The sequence below is a fragment of the Pleurodeles waltl genome, chromosome 11 (assembly GCF_031143425.1).
Source record: "Pleurodeles waltl isolate 20211129_DDA chromosome 11, aPleWal1.hap1.20221129, whole genome shotgun sequence".
NCBI classification, from domain to species: domain Eukaryota; kingdom Metazoa; phylum Chordata; class Amphibia; order Caudata; family Salamandridae; genus Pleurodeles; species Pleurodeles waltl.
In genome coordinates, this window is record NC_090450.1 from 607,456,318 (window position 1) to 607,478,816 (window position 22,499).

The 22,499-nt window shown below is 42.5% G+C and overlaps 1 protein-coding gene across 1 annotated transcript in view; it reads right to left on the minus strand.

The window, feature by feature from the left end:
* Positions 1–22,499, minus strand: part of ZMAT4 (zinc finger matrin-type 4) — a 2,235,770-nt gene that overhangs the window by 374,314 nt on the left and 1,838,957 nt on the right. Inside the window, exon 7 of the mRNA XM_069215461.1 lies at positions 5,674–5,770. Coding sequence (XP_069071562.1) covers positions 5,674–5,770 — 97 coding nt within the window. The remainder of the gene's footprint in view (positions 1–5,673; positions 5,771–22,499) is intronic.

Sequence of the window (22,499 nt, forward strand, 5' to 3'; positions counted from 1 at the left end):
AACACAGTAAAATGCAACAGGGTCACTGCAATACATCTCTTGAAACTTTCAGCTGTCTTCGACAGTTTTAACCATGACACTCTAATACAAAGACTCTACAAAGTCGGTATAGAATGGGACTGCTCTTGACTGGATTGCATCCTACCTTCAAAACAGAACAAATGTCATCTATATTCCCCTTTCACATCCAAATCATACTTCACAAAAGCTGAGGTACCTCAAGGCTCTATCATCTCACCGATGGTTTTCAGCTTCTACATGACATCATTGCCAACAATGATCAATGAATTTCAGCTTGCATGCTGTAACTATGCACATGATACACAAAAACTCCTTAAACTGGAAAGCCCTAAAGACATTCAAAGCTCAAAAATCTTCAGCTGCCTCACAGCCGTTGATCAGTGAGTGACATGAAGCCATGTCAAATTGAATGCTTCCAAAACTGAAATGCTAACATGTGGCAATTGGAAAAATTAGGACCCAATCCGCTCTTTGCCTGATGATCTGGGGCCACCTCCTTAAGTATTTAAGGAAGTAAGAAACCTTGGAATTACCATGGACTCCAGGTTATTAATCAAAGCCCAAGTAGACAAATTAGCAAGATCAAGCTTCATTACTATGAAAAATCTGTGACGCATCTCCCCCACATGGGATTTTCACACAAGGTCCAGGCTAATATATCTCTTGTACTGTCTAAACTTAATTAGGCCAATGGCCTGTAGCATGAATCATCTTTCTCAACTATGAAAAGGCTACAACAGATTCAGATCTCTGCTGCCAGACTACTCCTACATGTAAAGCCACAAGCCCACATCTTCCCTGCCGTGAGTTCTGTACATTGATTACCGGTTAGCAGGAGATCCACCTTCAAGCTGCTTTGGATCACTCACAAAGCAGTACATGGAACAGGACTTCTTTCATCACCAAATACGTTCAACAATGGAACCTTCGCTTCAGACTGGCACCTTGCCTGAAAATCCCACCATTTAAGAAGAAAACATAGGTGACCCATCCTTTTCCATAAAAGCAGACAAACTATGGAACTCAAAACATAAGATCCACGGATAACAATCTTATCTTAAAAAGACTACTCAAGAGTTGGCTCTTTCCTACATAATTACCATATTCAAACACTAATGTGCAACATATCCCTGTGTATATAAACATTTATAATCTAATTATTTGTGTGTATCTAGATAAGTGTATTTTGTTGAGAAAAGTGTGTCCCTCCCAATTATTGGTACATGTTTCCACAAGCCCGCCCCTCATTGCTCTTCAGAAACCCCATGGGGTTTTAGTGCAACTTCATAGGCATCAAACCATTTGTCAATGTCATCTCCCACCACATAATTTGGCACCACATCCTTGGACAAACAAACCTTTTTGTCTCCAGCAGGTCCTGTATGCATGCTGCAACCATCACTGCTGGACTCAGACTGCCTAGACTCAAGGTCCAGCTTGTTTAGACTCAGTTCATGAGCCAGAAGTAGCTTCTTTACAGCCAAGGCCCTCTCAGCTGCAGCCTCAGCTTTCCTCTCCTCTGCCTCTCTCTCTGAGCCTTCCTTTCCTCTGCCTCCATGTTTAGTATGGCAACTGCAGTTGGAACTCTCTCTCCTACCTCCTTTGTTCTGTTGTCAGGCCATGACTTGAGAAACTGCTCCCTGGTTTAGCAGGGGGCACAGATACAGGGGTGACATCCCCCACTGCTGTTGGTAAATCCTCTGGAGAGCACTCCTCTTGCTCTCCCAACTCAACATTCTCTTGTGAGCAGGCTTCTGCCCAGGCCCTCAGCGCCTTTTGGTACTCCTCTTTCTTGGAGGCAACCCGGGTAGGTATTCCCATCCCCTTGCAGCACCCTTTCAGCTGGCTGACAGTGTATGTCTCACTCTCTAGCCCCTTCTTGAGACCCAGCCAGAGACATGTTGTTTAGGATGTAGTTAATGTCAAGCAGAAAAAACATTGCAGAAAAAGAAGAAAAAAAAGAGAAAAATCAAATTGGCCTTTAACCTTGGGTAGGTAGTTTACACTTAGCTATTGTATGTCACTGCACAAACACAAGTCCTATCCCACAGCTGCCGCTAATGTTAGAAATGGGGTCTCAAGTTGGCAGAGGTATTCAACTTTGTCCGAATAGGGACCACACTCCTAGTCGGGGTAAGTCCCATACAATCCAAATTATCCTGTGTCAACCCTCTGGTGGCTTTGCACTGAGCAGCTAGGCTTCACTTAGAAGGCAATGTGTAAAGTATGTGTGCAATGAATCGTACAGTACCACAGTGAAAACACCACAAAAATACACCACACAGGTTTAATAAAATATGATATTTATCTTGTTCAATTAAGGTCAATATTATTAAGATTCAATAAGCACAAGTTGAAGTATCACTTTTGCAAGTTTAAAAAGAGTATTAAATCTTAGAAATCAACACTTGTCTCTTGGTTTCACAAAGTACCTGGTTTGCGTCAAAAATTACACTCACGGAGACCACAGAGAAGGAGATGCCAGGAAAAATAGGGTGTGCTTAGGAATTTCTGGTACGGCACATACGATGTGTTGTTTCTTTCCATGCTGCAAGGGGCTTTACATCAATTTCCGGCGTGCAGTCGTGGTTCCTCACTGCGATGCGGTTTCTCTATGATGCCAAGGGTCGATGAGTGGAAATCCTGGGTGTGCAAGGCGAAGTCACAGGCATTGCGTCAATCCCTATGGCGATGTGTCAAATTTTCTGTGGCACTGCAACTGCTGCATCGATTGTTCTCTCAGAAAGTCAGGCTGCATCATTCCGGCTTGGCTGTGCAGCAATTTTCTCGTCGCGGCTTAGGTTGTGGGTCATTTCCAGCAGGCTCTATGTGAATTTGTCAGTGCACAAGGAGTTTCCTCGAAGAGATGAAGTCTTTTTGGCCCTGAGACTTCAGAAACAGGAGGCAAGCTCAATCCAAGCCCTTCATGAGCACTTCTCAACAAAGTTAAAGGGCAGCAGGGCAGCAGTCCTTCACAGCAAAGCAGTCCAGATGAGTCCTTTGGGCAGCCAGGCAGTTCCTCATAACAGGTTGCAGGTTCAGTTCCAGAAGTGTCTGTTTTGGTTGGGTCAGAGACCCAGTTTATATACCCCAAAATGCCTTTGAAGTGGGGGAGACTTCAAAGAGTGGTTTTGAAGTGCACAAGGTCCCCTTTTAGTACATGTGTCTCTGCATTGTGTGAGGGCATGCCACTAGCCTTTGAAATGTAAGTGTCAGGCCCTCCACCCTCTTCCTCCACCCTCGCAGCCCAGGAAGACCCATTCAGTATGCAGGTGAGTGCAGGTGCGACTGAGTATCCTGTGTTTGTGGTTGTATGGGTGAAATGTGCAAGAAAGCTGTGAACCAGCCGAGCCCAGGTGTGGATTGGAGATAGGCTGTAAAGCACAGATGAATTTTAAATGCAGAGAAATGCTCTCTTTCTAAAAGTGGCAATTCTAAAATAGTAATATAACATCCAACCTCACCAAAAAGCATGATTTTGTATTACCATTCTGGCCATACTAAATATGACCTGGTTACCCCTGTCTGATCAGAATCTACCACTCAAACAGTATATGAGGGTAGCCCTAATACTAGCCTATGAAAGGAGCAGGCCTCACAGCAGTGGAAAACGAATTTAGGAGTTTTCCACTACTGGGACATTTAAAACACACATGTATTTGTCCTACCTTTTACCTACATAGCACCATGCCCTATGGGTTACCTATGGACTGCCTTAGGAATGATCTATATGTAGAAAAAGGTGAGTTTAAGGCTTGGCAAGTACTTTTAACTGCCAAGTCAAAGCGGCAGTGAAACAGCACTTGGGTACATGTAGTGCAGTGTACTAGGGATTTATAAGTAAATCGAATATGCCAATTGGGTATAAACCAATGCTACCATGTTTGAGGGAGAGAACATATGCACTTTAGCACTGGTTAGCAGTGGTAATGTTTGCAGAGTCATAAAACCAGCAAAAACAGGGTCAGAAAAGTGAAGGGAGACAGGCAAAAAGTTGGGAGACGACAACCCTAAGACTGTCAGGTGTAACAATTATGTTTTTGAAAAATACATATAGATACTCTTTAGGACTGCTTAACAAATGCATATGCTACTTATGGTTAAATATATGTGTGTATGAATATGTATATATATATATATATATATATATATATGTGTATGTGTGCATGTATATATATAATAAATATATATATATATATATATATATATATATAATTCTATGCTTTCCATGTACATAGGTGACTGCATACTTTTCATATGTTATTTGAATAGATGATTATGGGTATCTGTTTTATTTATCTATCCTAATATGGATAGTACCATAATGTTTTTTACAAGTTGTTCACTATTTAGAGTTTGAAGAAAATTTTAAATACAAAGAAAATAGTTATAAAAAACACTAATAAATTAGCTTAAATTACAGCAACACTTGAAAGTCTGGGGTTTTAAAATACCACTTTAAATCTCAATATATTCTCTTCCTTATACACATATTTGATCTCCATCTGCTTATTTATATATTTATTACTTTACTCCTACTGTAGAAATAAAAAAACTTTGCCGCATTCCCATGCACTAATCTATGTCTCACCTTATACCTCTCTCAATACCCTCTGCCTCCAAACTCTGAATTATACAAAACTTCATTCAAATACCATAATCCCCAAAATAACCCTTTCTAGACTATTCCCTCCTCTATTACCTTACCCCCAAACTTCATTCTAATACTATGACCCCCAAATTAACCCTGTCTTGAATCTTCCCTCCTCCATGTCCTTCCCTCCGCTAACCCTCATGGATCACCCCAAACATCTTTTTACAGCTACTTTCTCCCAAACAACTCTTTCTAAATTCTTCACTCAATGTATCCCTCATTTGATTCATCACCAACCTCATTTTACTAGTATGATCTCCCTAATTCATTTCACCATCACTCCCTTTACTCATCTCAGACCTCATCTTTCTACTATGATCTCCCAAATAACACTTTTCAGACTCTTCCAACCCTTTGTTATCCTACTCAATCCAACTAAAAGACAGTGCTCAAATTAACCCATACTCCTCTATACTAATCCACCTCCAATCCTTTTTGGGTTCTGGAGAAGCATGCTACTCACCAAAAAGCACTTACACATCTCATCAGGGGTAGTAAGTGCTATATAATTAAAATTACAATTACAGGAATCTACATTGGTCTTGGCAAAAAAACACTCACACTCATTAGAATTACTACAGCACATCTCCATTTTAATTTTTCTTGTCCTTAAAAAAAGTGATTGTGACAGTGTAGTAAAGTGCTCGGAGTGCTTTCTCATGCGTATCAAAGGGCTCAGCAGCCTGTCTCAAGGGACGATCATACGCCATTTTGAGACTCATTAAAACTGCTGTCAATCTTCAAATTCAATAAACACATTTGACCATCTTACATTAGTTATATGAATTCCAAAATATGGAGTGGATTTCATCCATCAACATCGGTTTTACGGACTTCTGTTTAATGCGCTGCAGTTTAGTGGTGTAGTTGTATGTGCCCCAAGATCTTAAGAAATATTTAACGACAGGCTAAAAAAATTTTTTAGGAAATTGTATCTCACAAGCACAAAGACAGTGCATCCGGGATCTAAAACTCAGAGTAACATAAGGCATACTTACTTTGCTTGATGTTTGGAACCCTGGAGGTGTGCGTGATACTGCTCCACTGAGTTTAGAGTAACTGCGCAAACTGTACATGTGTAGCTGCGTTTCAGGGCTGTTAAGAAAATCACATAAACTCAATGCATTGTGGGAAACATACATTGTAAACGTGAATAAGTCAAATGATCCATTGAAGCAGATAAAAAAACTACCTCTTCAATATTACATTTACATTATCTAATACAGGATTTAGTGGTGTTGGAGCTATTTCTAGAGTGGGGGAACTGGCCATGTACAACACAATAGTAAGGTCATGTAGGGTGTAAAAGTTTAAGAGCTGAGACTGCACCAGTTGATACAGACACATACAGGAGGAGTAGGGGGAGGGCAGTGGGGGTCCAATACTGCATACTACAGCATATATTACAAATGTATGGCTAAAATAAAGCAGTGTATGCTATTTAAAGTGAGTACCCTCTTCATTAAAGTTGATCAATTGTGTAAATAAATCTCTGCAAATTCAGTTTTGGTTGGAAAACAGTGTGGTCTTGTTTGTTTTTTGAAACGTGTTTTAAAGAGAAAACTGGGTATCAGTGGAATATTATGACAAATTTACACTGTGCTATGAGCCTTTCACCTCTAAATATATTATTTGCTCACCTCCCCCATTGCCTAACCCAAACTTCTTGTTCGTGTGTGATACTAGAGAATTTCATTACAAAACTCCTTACTATCTAGGCACATCCAAAAACGAAGTTCAGTGGGCCTCACAGAAGCAGGTAAGGATTAATGTACATGCGGAAGCAGTACCCTTTCTATCTATAGTTCCCTTTCCCTTGTACAGGTATGCGTCTATTCCTCATACCCTGAAGTATAAAAGCTGTGGAAAAAAGTAAGGAGTACAGATGCCAGTGTGCGATGATTTTAGGAACAAGTCCTGCAGAAGTCTTTTGGTAGTGGTGAAAGACAGAATTATAAATGGCCGTAAGAAGAAACGTTCCCAAGATGTATTCATACTGGGTATCCGTAGAAACCTTTATAGTTCCATAAGAATGATGAGTTTGTATAATTTCAGATATTCTCATCCTGAGCACTGAGCCAGGCAGAAATTATGCCCATTGTAGATTTTGTGACAGACAACTATTGCAGTTGGACATGCGGTGCCCAGTAGTATTAGTGTCTCACAAATACTGCACTTCATTATAAATGATCTCAGTTCTGCAAAACGAAAATATACTTCTGTGCATAGGGAGCAATACCAAAATAATATTTAAGAACCACTTCAAACTAAGCAGGGTTTTGTGTCATATGTTGCTGCAGGCTCGGTGTCTAGTGTTGCCTGATTGTGCTACGTTTGCAGGACATCCTAACCTGTATTATGAAAAAGAACACTCTCCCAAAAGCATATTTTGCATTTGTGTGCCTTTTTTTGCAGCAGACTACTTCATAATTGTTGTTTGGCACAATAAGTGCACTTTTAGGCCCAAATTTAAGAGGGGCCTTGCGCAAACTATAGCCACATTAGCGTCATTTTTTTATGCTAATGTGGCGATAGTGTGTCAAAAATGCCATGCCATATTTACAAAGTCAAGCAATACTTGCATTGCATCACTTTGTAAACCCTTGCATCACATTATGCCTGCACCAGGCACAATGTATGCAAGGAGGGCATCCCCCATGAGGGGGCCTGCAAAAATGGAGTAGTGGAATCTATGAGATTCTACTGCATCATTTTTAACAGCATTTTTAACATCTGCACAGAGCAGACGTTAAAAGGAGGGACACCATTATTTCTAATGGGCCTCCATGTGCTTTGAAGGATTAGTGGCAACAGTTTTGGTGCTAATCCTGCAAAGTACAAAAATAGTGTCAACCTGCACCGTGGTGCGCCGTATGTTAAATGCGGTGCACACATGGTGGCGTTAGGCGAGTGCAATGGGCCTCAAGAAAATTGGCGCTTCATAACATGAAGGGCCACTTTTTTAAATCAGGGAATTAGATTGCTGTGCTTGTTTGCATTTACCAGCACACATTGTGTATTGCACTTGCAATGCTGTAGTTGATTTTGCATCCTGTACAAAAGTAAGTCCCAGATTTAAGAAGGCCTAGCACCTCCTTGTACAAAATTATCTTCATTTTTTGGCTCAACAAAGCCAAATTCGCCACTCCAGATTTACAACGTGGTGCAATGCATGAATTGCACCAACTTGTAACCCCTTGCGCCACATTATGCATGCGCCAGGCACCACAAAAATTGCATAGTAGAATCTTTTGAGATTCCACTGCGCCATTTTTAGCAGCTATTTTTAATGCCTGCACAGAGCAGGTGTTAAAAGGGGGCACACCTTAATTCTTAATGGGCCCCTATGTACTTTGCAGGATTGGCACTAACCCTGCAGTGTACACCAATACAGTCAAAAATGTTGACGCTATAGTCCCTAACCTGCCCCATTAAGCACCATATGTTAAATGCGCGCACACATGGTGGCATTAGGAGGGCGCTACAGGGTGCAAGAAATGTGGCGCTGCATATAATCCATCACCACATTTCTTAAATTTGGGCCCAAATATTTTAATGGGTTTTAATACACTGGTGCAAAAGCATTTTGGCTCAATCACATTTTAAAAACAGATACATTGTAATAACATCCAGAGTACAAATATATATTATGGGAAAACATGCGTGTTAAGTTGAATATTCTTGTGCCAGGAATTTGATTTTAGTTGAATGATTGACCGTTGTCCCTCTACCAGTTTTGAACTTCTTGAGATATCGCTGTAACTTACTACCAACATTCAAACAGTGCATTTGAAGCCTGCTCTTTTTTACTGCAAAACTATGGAATTGTGAGATAAAGCACAATTTAAAATTAGTACAGGGCTCGCAGGAAAGTCACATTCATAAACTGAAATAACTACAGTAGTAAAGATTTACATGAGCTTTGCCCTTTGGGGGCAGATGGGCCTATTTATATTAGGCTCATCTTCCCCTAAGTGGGTCAGAAACCACTAGGCACCAGGGAGCATTGTGAGCATGTATGTTTTTTGCTTCGGGGGGGGGTTGGCCCCTTGGCAAGGGTTGCTCTCCTTTGTGGGGGTATTCATTTTGAACATTTCTGCCCCCCTTGGGGGCAGATCAGCCTCTTTATGTTAGGCCCATCTTCCCCCAACAGGGCAGAAACCATTAGACACCAGGAAAAAATTGTAAATGTTTGGTGGCGCGGTGTTTGCCAACTGGCGAAATGTTTGTATTTGTGATCATAATGTTTTATTTCTCCTTTTGTTCTTGGTCAAAGCTTTTGATCATTTGCTGTGACTCCTTGCAGTTCTGGCTGTGGTAGACCTGCATGTGTTTGGTAAGAAAAACATTTTTGGACTATTTACTCCAAATGAGTATCAAATCCATGCATGAATGATTTTTTTAAATGGTGTAGTAAATGCAGGATATTTAGTTTATGTTTCATTGTGTGTGAAATTGCCCTTAGATTTGTGCACAATGATATTTGTGCTGTCTTATGTGTAATTGTATTTTGTTATTCCTTTTCAGTGGGATATCATGGCTGTTTGCTGTGTCTGTTCAGAGTAGGTGTTGGTCAGTCTAGCTGTCTCAGGCAAGTAAGTAGTATAGTTTTTGAGTACATAGGTCTTTCTGCTAAAGCCACACTTTGTTTATTACTTATTTTACACAATGTTGGTTGTTGTTGGTGTATTTGTCAAGTTACTTTTATTCGGAAGGATTATGGCTAGCCACAGGATGACTTCTCAGGAGATTATTGGTATCATTTTTGAGTTGTCTTCTGACCATGATTATGAATCTGACTCTGCATCTGAGGCAGAAGTGGAAGTGCAAGAGTCTGGCAGTGTTTTCTGTCCGAGAGAAATCATTTGATGATGAAGCCACTCTCAGTGTGGATGAAGTGCCTGTTTTAGAGGATGACACTGATGTGCCAATAGTGCAGCAGACTGGGGCTGAAAGGCTTTCCATTGGAACACCAGAACTCTGGGTTTCCACAAATATGGAGCAGCCAGCATTTCCTGCCTTTACTGGTCTGCCAGCGTGTAGAATGAATACGGAAAATGTTTACCTATCAAAATTTCTTTCAGTTGGTTATGGACGATGTCTTTTTGGAAGAGATTGTTGAGCAGACTATTTTCTATGCTGAACAGTATTTGAGGGTCAACAGTGGCAGACGTAGGCCACACTCTAGAGCTACCTGGTGGATTCCTACAAATCTGGAAGAGTTGAAGAAGTTCTTGGGTTTAACTTTTTTGATGGTGCTGATGAGGAAGCCGTCATTGTCTTTATATTGACTACTAGTCCCTTGATGGCAACGGCTATATTTCCTGCTACCATGAGTCAAAATCTGTAATCAGTATTTGCTTCTCTATCGGTTGCTGCATTTTGTTGATAATGCCTAAGCATTGCCAGTAGACCATCCTGATTGTGACCATCTTTTTAAGATTTGGCCATTCCTTGATCACTTTGTAGATCGGTTTTACGAGATCTATGTTCCAGGGAAAGACATAGCTGTGGACAAGTCTTTGGCCCTCTTCAAGGGTCGTTTGGTTTTTAGGCAGAACATTCCGAGCGAGAGGGCATATTATGGAATTAAGATGTTAATGCTGTCTGGGAGTAGTACAGGATATGTCTATAATATCTGGGTCTACTCTGGTAGGGATTTCAGTATTGACCCCCCTGGGTGTCCATCCACTTTTGGGGTTAGTGAGAAAAATGTGTGGGAACTTGGTAGACAACTTTTTAACAAAGGCCACCACTTGTACCTAGATAATGTCTACACTGGTGTGCAATTGTTCAGGGGATTGTTCAAAGTGGATACTGTTACTTGTGGCACAATCTGCTCTAACCATAAAGGCTATCCAAGGGAGCTTGTATGTAAAAAACTTGAGAGGGGACAGTGCAGTGCCTTGTGTAATGATGAGTTGCTAGCTGTGAAATTTGCAGACAGGAGGGATTTCTACATGCTGACTACCATCCATGATAAACGTCCTTCATCTGTTGCTGTTTGGGGTCAGGTTGCTGAAGTGCATGCATTTTAGACTACAATAAGCACATGGTGGTGTAGATAGAGTAGATCAGAGGTTGGAACCTCACACTGCTGTTCCTAAGGCTTACTTTTGGTATAAGGAGAGGTTACACATCTCTTCAACTTAGCAACCTTTAATGCTTTTGTTGTGTTCAAGGATTGTTCTCCTGAGTCAAAGATGACACTTTTTAAGTTTCAGGAGTCTGTGATAGAGAGTCTTGTTGTAGTGGAACAGGCAGGAGTTCCTAGAGAAGCAGTGGTGGAGGATGTGGCTAGACTGAAAGATCATCACTTTTCTGATCACATTACTCCAATGCCTTAAAAAAACTTTCCCCCTAAGAAATGTAGAGTCTGTGCCCGAAGAGGTATCCTGAGGTAGACTCAGATATACTGCCTGGTGTGTCATTCTAAGCCTGGGCTGCGTGTGCCCGGTTGTTTCAGAAGTTACCACACCATAAACAATTATTGGGAACCACCGTAAAAATGACCTGCCTGTTCTGTTTTGTTTTATATTTCTTGTTCAGTTTCATGGTTGGCATTACTGTCATCTATTTAATTAGAGCTTTATAATTAGTGTTTTCTTTTTCTGTAAAAAAAATGTGATGGTGATATGCGTGTAGTGGCGCTTGGCTAGTGGTGTGTGTGGAGTGGTGTTTGGCTGGCAGTGTGAGTGAAGTGGCACTTGGCTGGTGGTGTGTGTGGAGTGGTGCTTGGCTGGCAGACTGCATGGAGTGGCACTTGGCTGGCGGTGTGCATGGAGTGGTGCTTGGCTAGCGGTGTGTGGGGAGCGGCGCTTGGCCGGCATTGTGTGTTGAGTGGAGCTTGGCTGGCAGTGTGCATGTAGTGGCACTTGGCTGGTGGTATAAACGGTCACTAGAACATTCTACTAGCCAAATGCCAGTCCGCAGTCAGCTGGTGTGATTGCTGGGTCAGGCATGTGGACCTATGGAAGTGATGGGCCCTTGAATGGTGCTGTCTGTTGATATGAGTGTTGTAATGTGCTGGGCCCACGGCTGGTGGTGTGAATGGTCTTTTGCATGCCACGAATGAAAGGTGTGTGAATGGACTGTAAAGCGGATGGTGTCTCATGTGGTTTTACAGTTCAATAGCTGTGAGTCATTGATTCAGTTTTTGGGCCTTTCAGTTAAGAAAAGCACATTTACATTTTGTGAAATCCCTTAGTAATAAAATGTGATCTATTGAACCATCACTCACCCTTGTGCCAGTGTGTACACTTGAGGAATAATATGGTTATGCAGTAATGATTGTCTTTTCTGTATTTCTGTGCCAGGGTGTACATTGTTTTTACATTGTCTCTTGTCGTGAAAGTTGTAATGTACTGGGCCCTCTGCTAGGGGTGTGAATGATCTTTTGTGTGTTATGTATGAAAGGAGTGTGAATTGCCTGTAAAGCGGGTGGTGCCTTGTCATGGCTTTACAACTCATGATCTGTGAGTCATTGGTTCACTTTGTTGGCCTTTCAGTTATTAACAGTGCATTTCATTTTTGTGAAATCTCATGTTAATAAAATTTTATCTATTGCACCATCACTCACCTTTTTGCCAAATCCAACCTGCATGTGTGTGGTAAAATAAAAAAATAAGAAAAACGCTCCGCTGTAATCAGGCATTGAAGCACACTCGTGACATGCTAGGTGTCTCAGATCATACCCCAAAGAGGAAGCATGCCACAAACTAGATTGGTGGGAGAGGGGTCTTTTTAACAAAACCTAAGGGCATTTCTTTTCACAATTTAAGTGTTTCGAACATCACAGAAGTAAGAGTCTTGGTAGTGTGCTCGCTTCTTCTCTATGGAAAATGTCCTACCTCTAGATAAGTTTGTAAACTAGAAACTCAGCGGAGTACAGGTTTGTGTTTGAGAATCCGAACAAGTTTCTTAGCCACAATGTCATGTAAATTTCACAATGTGACCAAAATCACACATATTTCTTGAATTTCTGTGCCATATTCTTCCATAAGCAAAGACAAACCAGAAACTTCCTGCATCCACCATTCCCCCCGGTCTCCTGATAAAAATGCTACCTCACTTGTGTAGGTGGGCCAAGTGCCCAGAACAGGGAAGGGGCCAAAACACAACGTGAACAATTCAGAATTATCTATTGCAAAACTACCTGCTTTTGCAAAGGGGGAGCCCATGTTTTTTGTCCCTGGCGCGGCAGTCATGTAGGGAAGCTTACCACACACAGACATTTCTGGAAACAAGACACTGGGGGGAATCCAGAGAGGTGTGACTTGCGTGGATCCCCCAACGTTTGCTTACCCAGAATCCCCTGCAAACCTCAAACTTAGCTAACAAAAAGCACATTTTCCTCACATTTCTGTGTAGGATCACTGTGCCGGCACACATTTGCTACCACCTAGCTTTCAATGTTGCACTTTGATGTGTGTTTTCTGATGCGGGCACTAGGTCTACCCACACAACTGAGGTACTATTTTTATCGAGAGACTTGGGGGAACACAGAATAGAAAAGTTAGTATACATTGTCTTTCGCTACATTTATGCTTTCCAAATGTAAGACAGTGTGCAAGAAAGAAGTCATTTTGAGAAATGCTCTGTAATTCACATGCTACTATGTGGACCCCCAAAATCAGAGATGTGCAAATAACCACTGCTTCTCAGCTCCTTATCTTGTGCCCATTTCATGAATACATAGGTTTCCTTGATACCTATTTTTCACTCTTTATATTTTACCAAATGAATTGCTATATACCTGTAATACAATAAAAACCCATTGCAAGATGCAGGTAATTTATTGACTCTGGGTACTTTGGGTTCTTGATGAACCTAAAAGCCCTATATATCCCCACAACCTGAAGGTTCCAGCAGACGTAACATGTATTGCTTTAGAAAATCTGCTATAGCTGGAAAACGTTACAGAAGAAAATGTAGTCAGAAATGGCTGTTTTTTTTTAACTCCATTTTTTTTGTATTTCAACTGTTACTTGCTATAGGAAAACCTTGAAGGTTGTACATAAACGACCCTGTTGAATTTAGAATTTGTCTACTTTTCAGAAATGTTTAGTTGTCTGTGATCCACCATTGGCTTCACACCCATTTCTGTCACTAACTGGAAGGAAGCTCTAAGCACAAAAAAGTAAAAATGGGGTATGTCAAAGTAAAATGCCAAAATTGTGTGGAGAAAATAGGTTTTCTGATTCAAGTCTGCCTGTTCCTGAAAGCCGGGAAGGTGGTGGTCTTAGCACCACAAACCCTTTGTTGATGCCATATGCAGGGGAAAAAACAGATGCTTTCTTCTGCAGCACTTTTTTCCCATTTTTTGCCCAAAAACATATTTTAACTGTATTTTGTCTAATTTCTTGGTCTCCGCCATGGGAACTCACAAACTCTGGATACATTTAGAATCCCCGGAATGTTGGAAAAAAGAACTCAAATTTTGTTTGGATATCCTACGTGGACAAATAGTTATGAGGGCCTAAGTGCGAACTACCCCAAATGGCCAAAAAAAAGGCTTGGCACAGGAGGTGGAAAAAGCCTGGCAGCTAAGGGGTTACTAGAGCATGAGCACTGGAGGCAGGACTAACATCTACATAAACATTTGAAGAGTGAGACCTTCCTTGCCTTGTCTGAGTTGTACTCCCAGCTGTGGACCCAGCGGTGCCTGGTTGGTTTGTAGCACAATCTGTTCATGTGCAGGGCTACAAGAACAATTGCAATCCTAACATGATAATCTTTGCCAAATCACAGCTGAATCATGTATAACTCTGCAATATTTCTATGCACGGAAAAAGACGTGAAAGGCACATCAAAACAAGCAATTGGTGAATGAGGCTCACAATATTAAACCAATGGTGAAGGGTGCTGCCCCATAATCCAATGGTGTACCTAATTTAGGCTGTAGCTGACATGAGCTCTGGTAGGTAGCTAGTGCTGTCTGTGAGGATATCTAAAAAGAAATATGAGAAGAGGGAAAATAACTCGTGATACATTGTAAGGCATGAAGCTGAAACAATTAAATTAACTCGTGATTCGTAAATAAAATAGCACAGCAAAGAATGAAAGAAAGGGAAAAAATTCAAAACAGAACGAAGTAGAACAGCTGTGCTTAATAGGCAAACAGGGCAGAAGCACTAGATATTATGTGAATGCTTTGCTAGGCTGAAGGGCAAACGCTCTGCAATTGGTTAACATTCAACGAGAACTGAAAGGGCACATGCATTGAATTTTGAGTTAAAAAATGTTTAAATATTAACGCTCGGCATTCACAATTATAATTGGCATGTTTTGCGCCACCTTACATTCGTTATTGCAGAACTGACATTTTCACAAAGCTCTCATCCTTTAGTAATATGTTTCTAGAAAAGGCCTTTAACTTACCGTTTCTGAAATTCACACTGATTGTACATTTCCATAGTGAAATTTACATGAGGCTGTCAGTAGAGATGAAAAATGCTGCCAGCTTTGTGTCCCAGTGCAATATTCCATATGCCTCTGCCTTACCACTCTAATTCAGGGGCATATTTATACTCCGTTTGCGCCAAATTTGCGTCGTTTTTTTCGACGCAAATTCGACGCAAAACTAACTCCATATTTATACTTTGGCGTTAGACGCGTCTAGCGCCAAAGTTCATGGAGTTAGCGTCATTTTTTTGCGTGAACACCTTCCTTGCGTTAATGAGATGCAAGGTAGGCGTTCCCGTCTTAAAAAATGACTCCCAGGCATGTGCGTGGTATTTATACTCCCGGGCAAAAATCATGCCCGGGAGTGGGCGGGGCAAAAAACCCCGCATTTGCGCCTCTTTTTAACGCCTGGGTCAGGGCAGGCGTTAAGGGACCTGTGGGCTCAGAATGAGCCCAGAGGTGCCCTCCCCTGCCCCCAGGGACACCCCCTGCCACCCTTGCCCATCCCAGGAGGACACCCAAGGATGGAGGGACCCATCCCAGGGAAGAAAAGGTAAGTTGTGGTAAGTATTTTTTTTTTTTTTTTGTGTGGCATAGGGGGGCCTGATTTGTGCCCCCCTACATGCCACTATGCCCAATGACCATGCCCAGGGGACATAAGTCACCTGGGCATGGCCATTGGGCAAGGGGGCATGACTCCTGTCTTTGCTAAGACAGGAGTCATGTTAATGGCGTCTGGGCGGCCAAAAAAAATGGCGCAAATCGGGTTAAGACGATTTTTTTGCCTCAGCCTGACTTGCCCCATTTTGGGACGCCCAAACGCCATTTTTCCCTACGCCGTCGCTGCCTGGTGTACGTCGTTTTTTTTCACGCACACCTGGCAGCGCCGGTCGGCTAACGCCGGCTAACGCCATTCAATAAATACGCCGCCCGCATGGTGCTTCAGAATGGCGTTAGCCGGCGCTAATTTTTTTGGCGCAAAACTGCGTTAGCGCAGTTTTGCGTCAAAATGTATAAATATGGCCCTTAATGTTTAAGTAGTTCCCCAATGTCTGAATTCTCCTAGTGACCCACCAAATGCCCTGCCTGCTCCGTTCTACATTACAAAATCCCTAAGTGATCTATTACTTTACATAGCAAACCAATGCCACTGCCCTCTCATTAGCCGCCTCTGTGTCGGAAATGGTAGTACAGCGATTGCTCGGCTTTTATGACTGCACTAGTAACAATTTGATGCCCACTTAAATATCAATATCACCATCATATAAAAAGTTGCAGTGCTAAAAGATAGGTCCCGGGTTTTGCATAATTCTGTTTCAAACTCGGAAAGGCGTGCTTTACTTCTATATCTGAATCATAAGCTGCTGCCTATATTCCAAATGATGCCTGCCCTCTCCTCCAATCCTTAGGCACAAATGGAAATGACTGTGCCCTTTTTCCACTTTCACTAATAGGGATTGTGACATTTCTGAATGACTCACAGAGGTGTATGTAAAAGAGTACTCCTCTTTTAGAACTGACTGTGCTCATAAATGCTTTAGTGAATCAGCTGCAAAGTGCGTACGTTTTGGCATCAGTTGCTCTTGAAGTTCAATGTTTCTGAGTTCCTGTTGTATATTCATTTTTCATACGTATTGAAAAAAATACAGGATTTGTAGATTTGACTTTGGCTTCATGTCCCTAAATCAGGAGTGTATAACCTGACACATCCTTGCCAGGTTTGCAAACTGCCAGCATAAAAATGTGCAGACAAATACTCTCCAGTGACTATACCTGTGTAGTAAGTGGTTCTCCAGAAAGTCTAGCTTTTATCCAATCATCCTCAACCTGGGTTAGACGAAACTGCCTCTAAAAATTACCTGAAGAAAGTGTATACAACCAAGCAATCCTCTGTCATTATCTAATGTATTGTTGCTGGGTATCCCCAAAGTGTTTATCCTATTTAATCTAAGGATAAAGGAAATTGATCCAGCTCTTATATAGTCTAGTGCTTTTAGATATTTTTAAAGCAACGATATTCACTTTTCAATGTGATGGCTTGAGCAATAAAGGTTAGCAAAAACGAATATCGTACCCAGATAATGCACTGACAAATGCAACATATGGAAGTAGAAACAGGGATATATTTTATTAAAATTTTTCGCTAAATTACCAGAGCAAAATATTTATTTGAAATTGTTGGAAAGGTATCTGAACGTAACGCAAATCTAGGTGCTGCTTTGCATTACCTAATGTCAAAGGGGCATACAACGGGTGGTACATTGGTGTTCTGATGTAAGGACCAATGGTTTTTGATGCTAGTAAAAAAGTCAAGTTTTTCATAAAAAATAACACTCTTTTGACACTGACACTATTGAGGAGAAAGGCTTTTATTTCTCCATTAATTTAAACTTTACATGTGTGCTGTACTGTACAGAACACGTCTAAAGTGGAAAAAATGTAAAAGTTTGTCAAAGCACAGTGTTTTTCACAGAAAGGGTACGATTCCTGTACAAAACCTGTGCTGGACATAGCCCAGACATATTTGAATTATGTCCCAAAAGTGTAATTGTTCACTGACGGCCTGACTGTGGGCCAACACTGGGGAGAGAGCAGTACAGTCCCTAGATATGGTACTTTTCTGCACTTTCCATAAACACAACGCAAAACAGCAACTTTGGTTGCTGTACTGTGTTGTGAGACATTTTAGTAGGGAAACGCCCTTAAGGCCGACTCCGGAACAACAAAGTCGTGGGCAACGAAAGCGGAACTACGCTTTCCTTAACCGTGACTTAGTTGTTTTGTGCCTAAACCACGCATGTGCTGAACAACGCACATATGTGGTTACGGCACAAACAAGGGAGTCGGCTGAGGAGGACGACACAACGAGGCGATGACTCAGGTAAGTGGGGCGGGGTGGGGGGTTGGGGTTTTAGTTTTAGGGGTGGGGCGGGGTGGGGGGTCGGGGTTTTAGTTTTAGGCGTGGGGTGGGGGTCAGGGTATTTTCAGTTTTAGGGGCGGGGTGGGTGGTTGGGGTTTTAGTTTTAGGGGCGGGGTAGGGGGTCGGGGTATTTTCAGTTTTAGGGGCGAGGGTGGAGGTCGGGGTTTTAGTTTTAGGGGCAGGGGTGGGGGTCGGGGTATTTTCAGTTTTAGGGGAGAGGCGCGGGTGGCGGTTGTTGGGGTTTTAGGTTTTAGGGGTTGGGGTTTAGGGGAGGGGTGGGGGGGTCAGTATTTTCAGTTTTAGAGGAGGGGTGGGGGGTTGCGGTTTCAGGTTTTAGGGGTGGGTTGGGGGTTGGGTAATTTTTGGGGCGGGTGGAGGGTTGGGGGGTTTAGGGGTGGGGTGCTCAGAGTAGTTTTAGGGGCGGGTGGGGGTCAGGTAGTTTCAGTTATAGGGGCAGGGCAGGGCGGGGGTGGGGGTGGGGGGGTTCGGGTTTTAGTTTTAGGGGCGAGGGTGGGGGGTTGGGGTATTTTCAGTTTTAGGGGCGGGTTGAGGGGTTAGGTTTTAGGTTTTAGGGGTGGGTTAGGGGGTTTTAGTTTTAGTTTTAGGGGCGGGTGTGGGGGGGTCGGGTATTTTCAGTTTTAGGGGAGGGGCGCGGGTGGGGGTTGTTGGGGTTTTAGGTTTTAGGGGTGGGGGTTGGGATTTTAGTTTTAGGGGCGGGGTGGGGGGTTGGGTATTTTCAGTTTTAGAGGCGGGGTGGGGGGTTGCGCTTTCAGGTTTTAGGGGTGGGTTGGGGGTTGGTTAATTTTAGGGCCGGGTGGAGCGTTGGGGGGTTTAGGGGTGGGGTGCTCAGAGTAGTTTTAGGGGTGGGGGTGGGGGTCGGGGTAGTTTCAGTTTTAGGCGCGGGGTGGGGGGTTGGGGTTTTAGTTTTAGGGGCGAGGGTAGGGGGTTGGGGTATTTTCAGTTTTAGGGGTGGAGGTGGGGGGTTGGGTTTTTAGTTTTTGGGGTGGGTTGGGGGTCGGGTAATTTTAGGGGCGGGGTGGGGGTTGGGGGGGTTAGGTTTAGGGGCGGGCGGGGTGCTCGGAGTAGTTTTAGGGGCGGGGTCAGGGTATTTTCAGTTTTAGGGGCGGGGTCGGGGTGGGGGGTTGGGTTTTTAGTTTTAGGGGCGAGGGTGGGGGTTGGGGTATTTTCAGTTTTAGGGGCCTGGTGAGGGGTTAGGTTTTAGGTTTTAGGGGTGGGTTAGGGGTCGGGTAATTTTAAGGGCGGGGTGGTGGGGGTTTAGGTTTAGGGGCGGGGTTGGGGGGCTCGGAGTAGTTTTAGGGGCGGGGTGGGGGTCGGGGTATTTTCAGTTTCAGGGTCGGAGCGGGGGCGGGGGGTTGGGGTTTTATGTTTTAGGGGTGGGTTGGGGGGTCGGGTAATTTTAGGGGCGGTGGGGGTTGGGGGTTTTAGGTTTAGGGGCAGGGTGGCGGGCTCAGAGTAGTTTTAGGGGTGGGGTACTTTAGGTTTCAGGGATGGGGTGGGGGTTGCGTGGGGGTTGCGGTAATTTTATGGAGGAGGTGGGGGTTGGGGTAGTTTTAGGGGCAAGGGTGGGGGGTTGGTGTGGTTTTAGAGGGGGGTGGGAGGGTCGCGGTAATTTTTAGGGGTGGGGTGGGGGGCTAGGGGGGACGCATGCAGGAACAATGCATGCCTATCACTAATGCCTTTACCAGGAATGCCTTTACAAGAAAAAATCATTGTTAAGGCATTCGTGGTAAAGGCATTCATGGTATCAACGAGGTCGTTCTTCCGACCTAGTTGTTCAGGCATTCGTTGTTCCGGCAGACATCGTTCCGACATACATTGATTTTAGTAAGTATACCCCAATGGATCAGCTTTACCATTTTGGGTTTGTAAACTTCAATGTTTTCGTATTTTACGTACAAAGTAAGAAAATAAGAAACACATGTTCAAAAGTGATCATTTATCAGGAAACCATGTTTCCGCTGCATCTTTACAATGAAAAGGTACACATGCTGGAAACATCATGGAAGATGCTATGTTTGAATCATATGTCTATGTAATTTTATATTGAAGCATGAAATATGTTTTGTGCATGTTATCACTTTGCCTTGAATGTTTTTGTGCACAAAGTGACCCCTTCCTGCACAAAAACGTTGTTGATCACAATGCAGACACTTAAGGGTGTCTGCATTGGTTTGAGGCAGTAGAAAGTGTTTCCGTTCAGGGTAAGAGCAGAGCAACGCTTTGTAGATGGGGCGCTGTTCTGCTCTCTCTTTTTCATGCAATGCAGCGAATCAACTTCACTTGCTGTGCTGTGTTTCCTGATTTATTTGCAAATTTGTGCTTCTCCGCACTTGTGGATCCAGTTCTGTCAGTCGATTCTTTTTGTTTTCCCGTGTCTCATCCCCAGGTAATTGGCCCATGGATTCCAACAGAAGGAAAACAAACAGTAATTCAAGTTCCTACATTACTACATGGCTTAAAATTGTCAGGATTATATGTGGCACTTGTTTGATATTTCGGTTATAAAAATGCATCCAATCAATTCTTATAGCATTACTTCAAAAGAGAAGTTAATATTTCAGTGTGTTTATTTCATATCATAAACGTAACTGAAGTACATTTTTAGCATATGCTCCTACTTAGTTTGATTTTATTTATAGACTTCTAAGGCACATGCAGATGCCTTCCCTTTTGCATTACTACTGTAATTCAGGAGTCTTTCATTTTTCAATGGTTTGCAAATGGATTACAGTTGTGAAACATTGATTCATCATATACTGATTAGCAATTTGCAAGGAATGCATACAACATGGTCCTTCGAAATTGAGAATCATTATCCAATTGCAATTCCAATTTAGGAGATGGTAAAATCTTAACAACTAATACATGGGATAAGTACATAGGAAAACTCTATTTTTCAGCTGCCAATGGACCTTTGTTAAGTTCAGCATGCGGTTCCTCTAAAAAGGTTTGTTTGTACATTAGACCTAAAGTTAAACATATAACTCTAACAATTGTAAAAGAAACATGTATAATAAATGTGCATGAAATTCACATTGCAAAAGGTAGGACACCATTTGAAACATGATGGCAAACTGTAACTTCTTTGCAAGACTAAGGGCCTGATTACAAGTTTGGCGGTCAGAAAACCCAACCGCCAGACCTGTGGAGAAACCACCCCCGAGCTATTGATCTCCCCATAGGCCAAATTACATGTTTTCCATGGTCAGCCCAGTGGAAAACATGCAGTGGCATTTGACTCGGCCCCACATGTAGCTGAGTCCAATGCCGTCGCACAGGCCTACCCCCATCACCCTCAGAACTGTGCGCATTCCGATGATGCAGGTGATGGTGCCCCCTGCACTTTTTCTCTGCCGGCCTTTTCATGGCGTTTCAACAGCCATGAAAAGGCCGGTGGAGAACATGGTTGCAAGCAGCATGAGAGGGCTGACTTTAGCGCCACATGGCTGAGTACAATCATTAGATCCCATCAGGATCACAGATCCTGGCAAAGATGGTGGTCTTTTGGCACCATCGACCACCAATCTTGTAATATGGTGGACGGACCGCCACAACCGCAGTGGTCTGACCTCCAACCTGAGTCTGGTGGACCACCAGACTCATAATCAGGCCCTAAATAAATAAAACTTTGCTCCCGAGGAATGGCATTGTACCTGCCCCCAAAGCGATTCAAGAGGTCTTTAGCGTAATCAAGAGTTATCTAAATATCCATTTCATACCATAGCATATCATACCAGGCCATGCCCTACAAAACCAAACCATACCATTCATTGGCACAGAGGGACTTTGGCAGCAATGCATGAACATGAGGACACTAAAAAATGTATGGTGGGTCTGATGGTTCAGTGGACAAAGGCATCAACTGTAGGAATCTGTGTTTGACATCATGGTCACCGGTTTGAATCCCAGCAGTTTCACTCTGCTTTTCATGTTTATGAGGTCAAGGAAATAAGATGGGTTAACACAAGCAACTACTACAGTATTAATTGTCATATAGCCTGACCCTGTGCTTCAAAAATACACCTATGTTGTGTTATGGCAAATAGTTATTAACCCGGAAACAATAATACACATAAGCTTACGCAGGAAATACATACAATTTAGTTATATGACAGAATATCATCAAAAACAATATAGATTGAACATAATATTATCAAAATAATATTGATTCCAAAAATATTGCCATTTGATGCTTGACCAAATAAACATCAATATTGATGACAAAAAATATCACTGTCAGTCAGTCAGTCAGTCAAAGAATCTTTATTCAGCGAAAGCCATAAAATTACAATGCATTTCAAACTAAAAATTGTAATAATTAAAATACAATGCAAATATTAAAGGCAGAGATAAAAACAACTTCAAACAACATTATCACAACTTTCTATACATTGCCATTATCAGTCAACCCGACAACCCTATAAAATACAAACGTATACAGTACAAAGGTAAGAGCCCAGCATCAGAATAAAATCATAC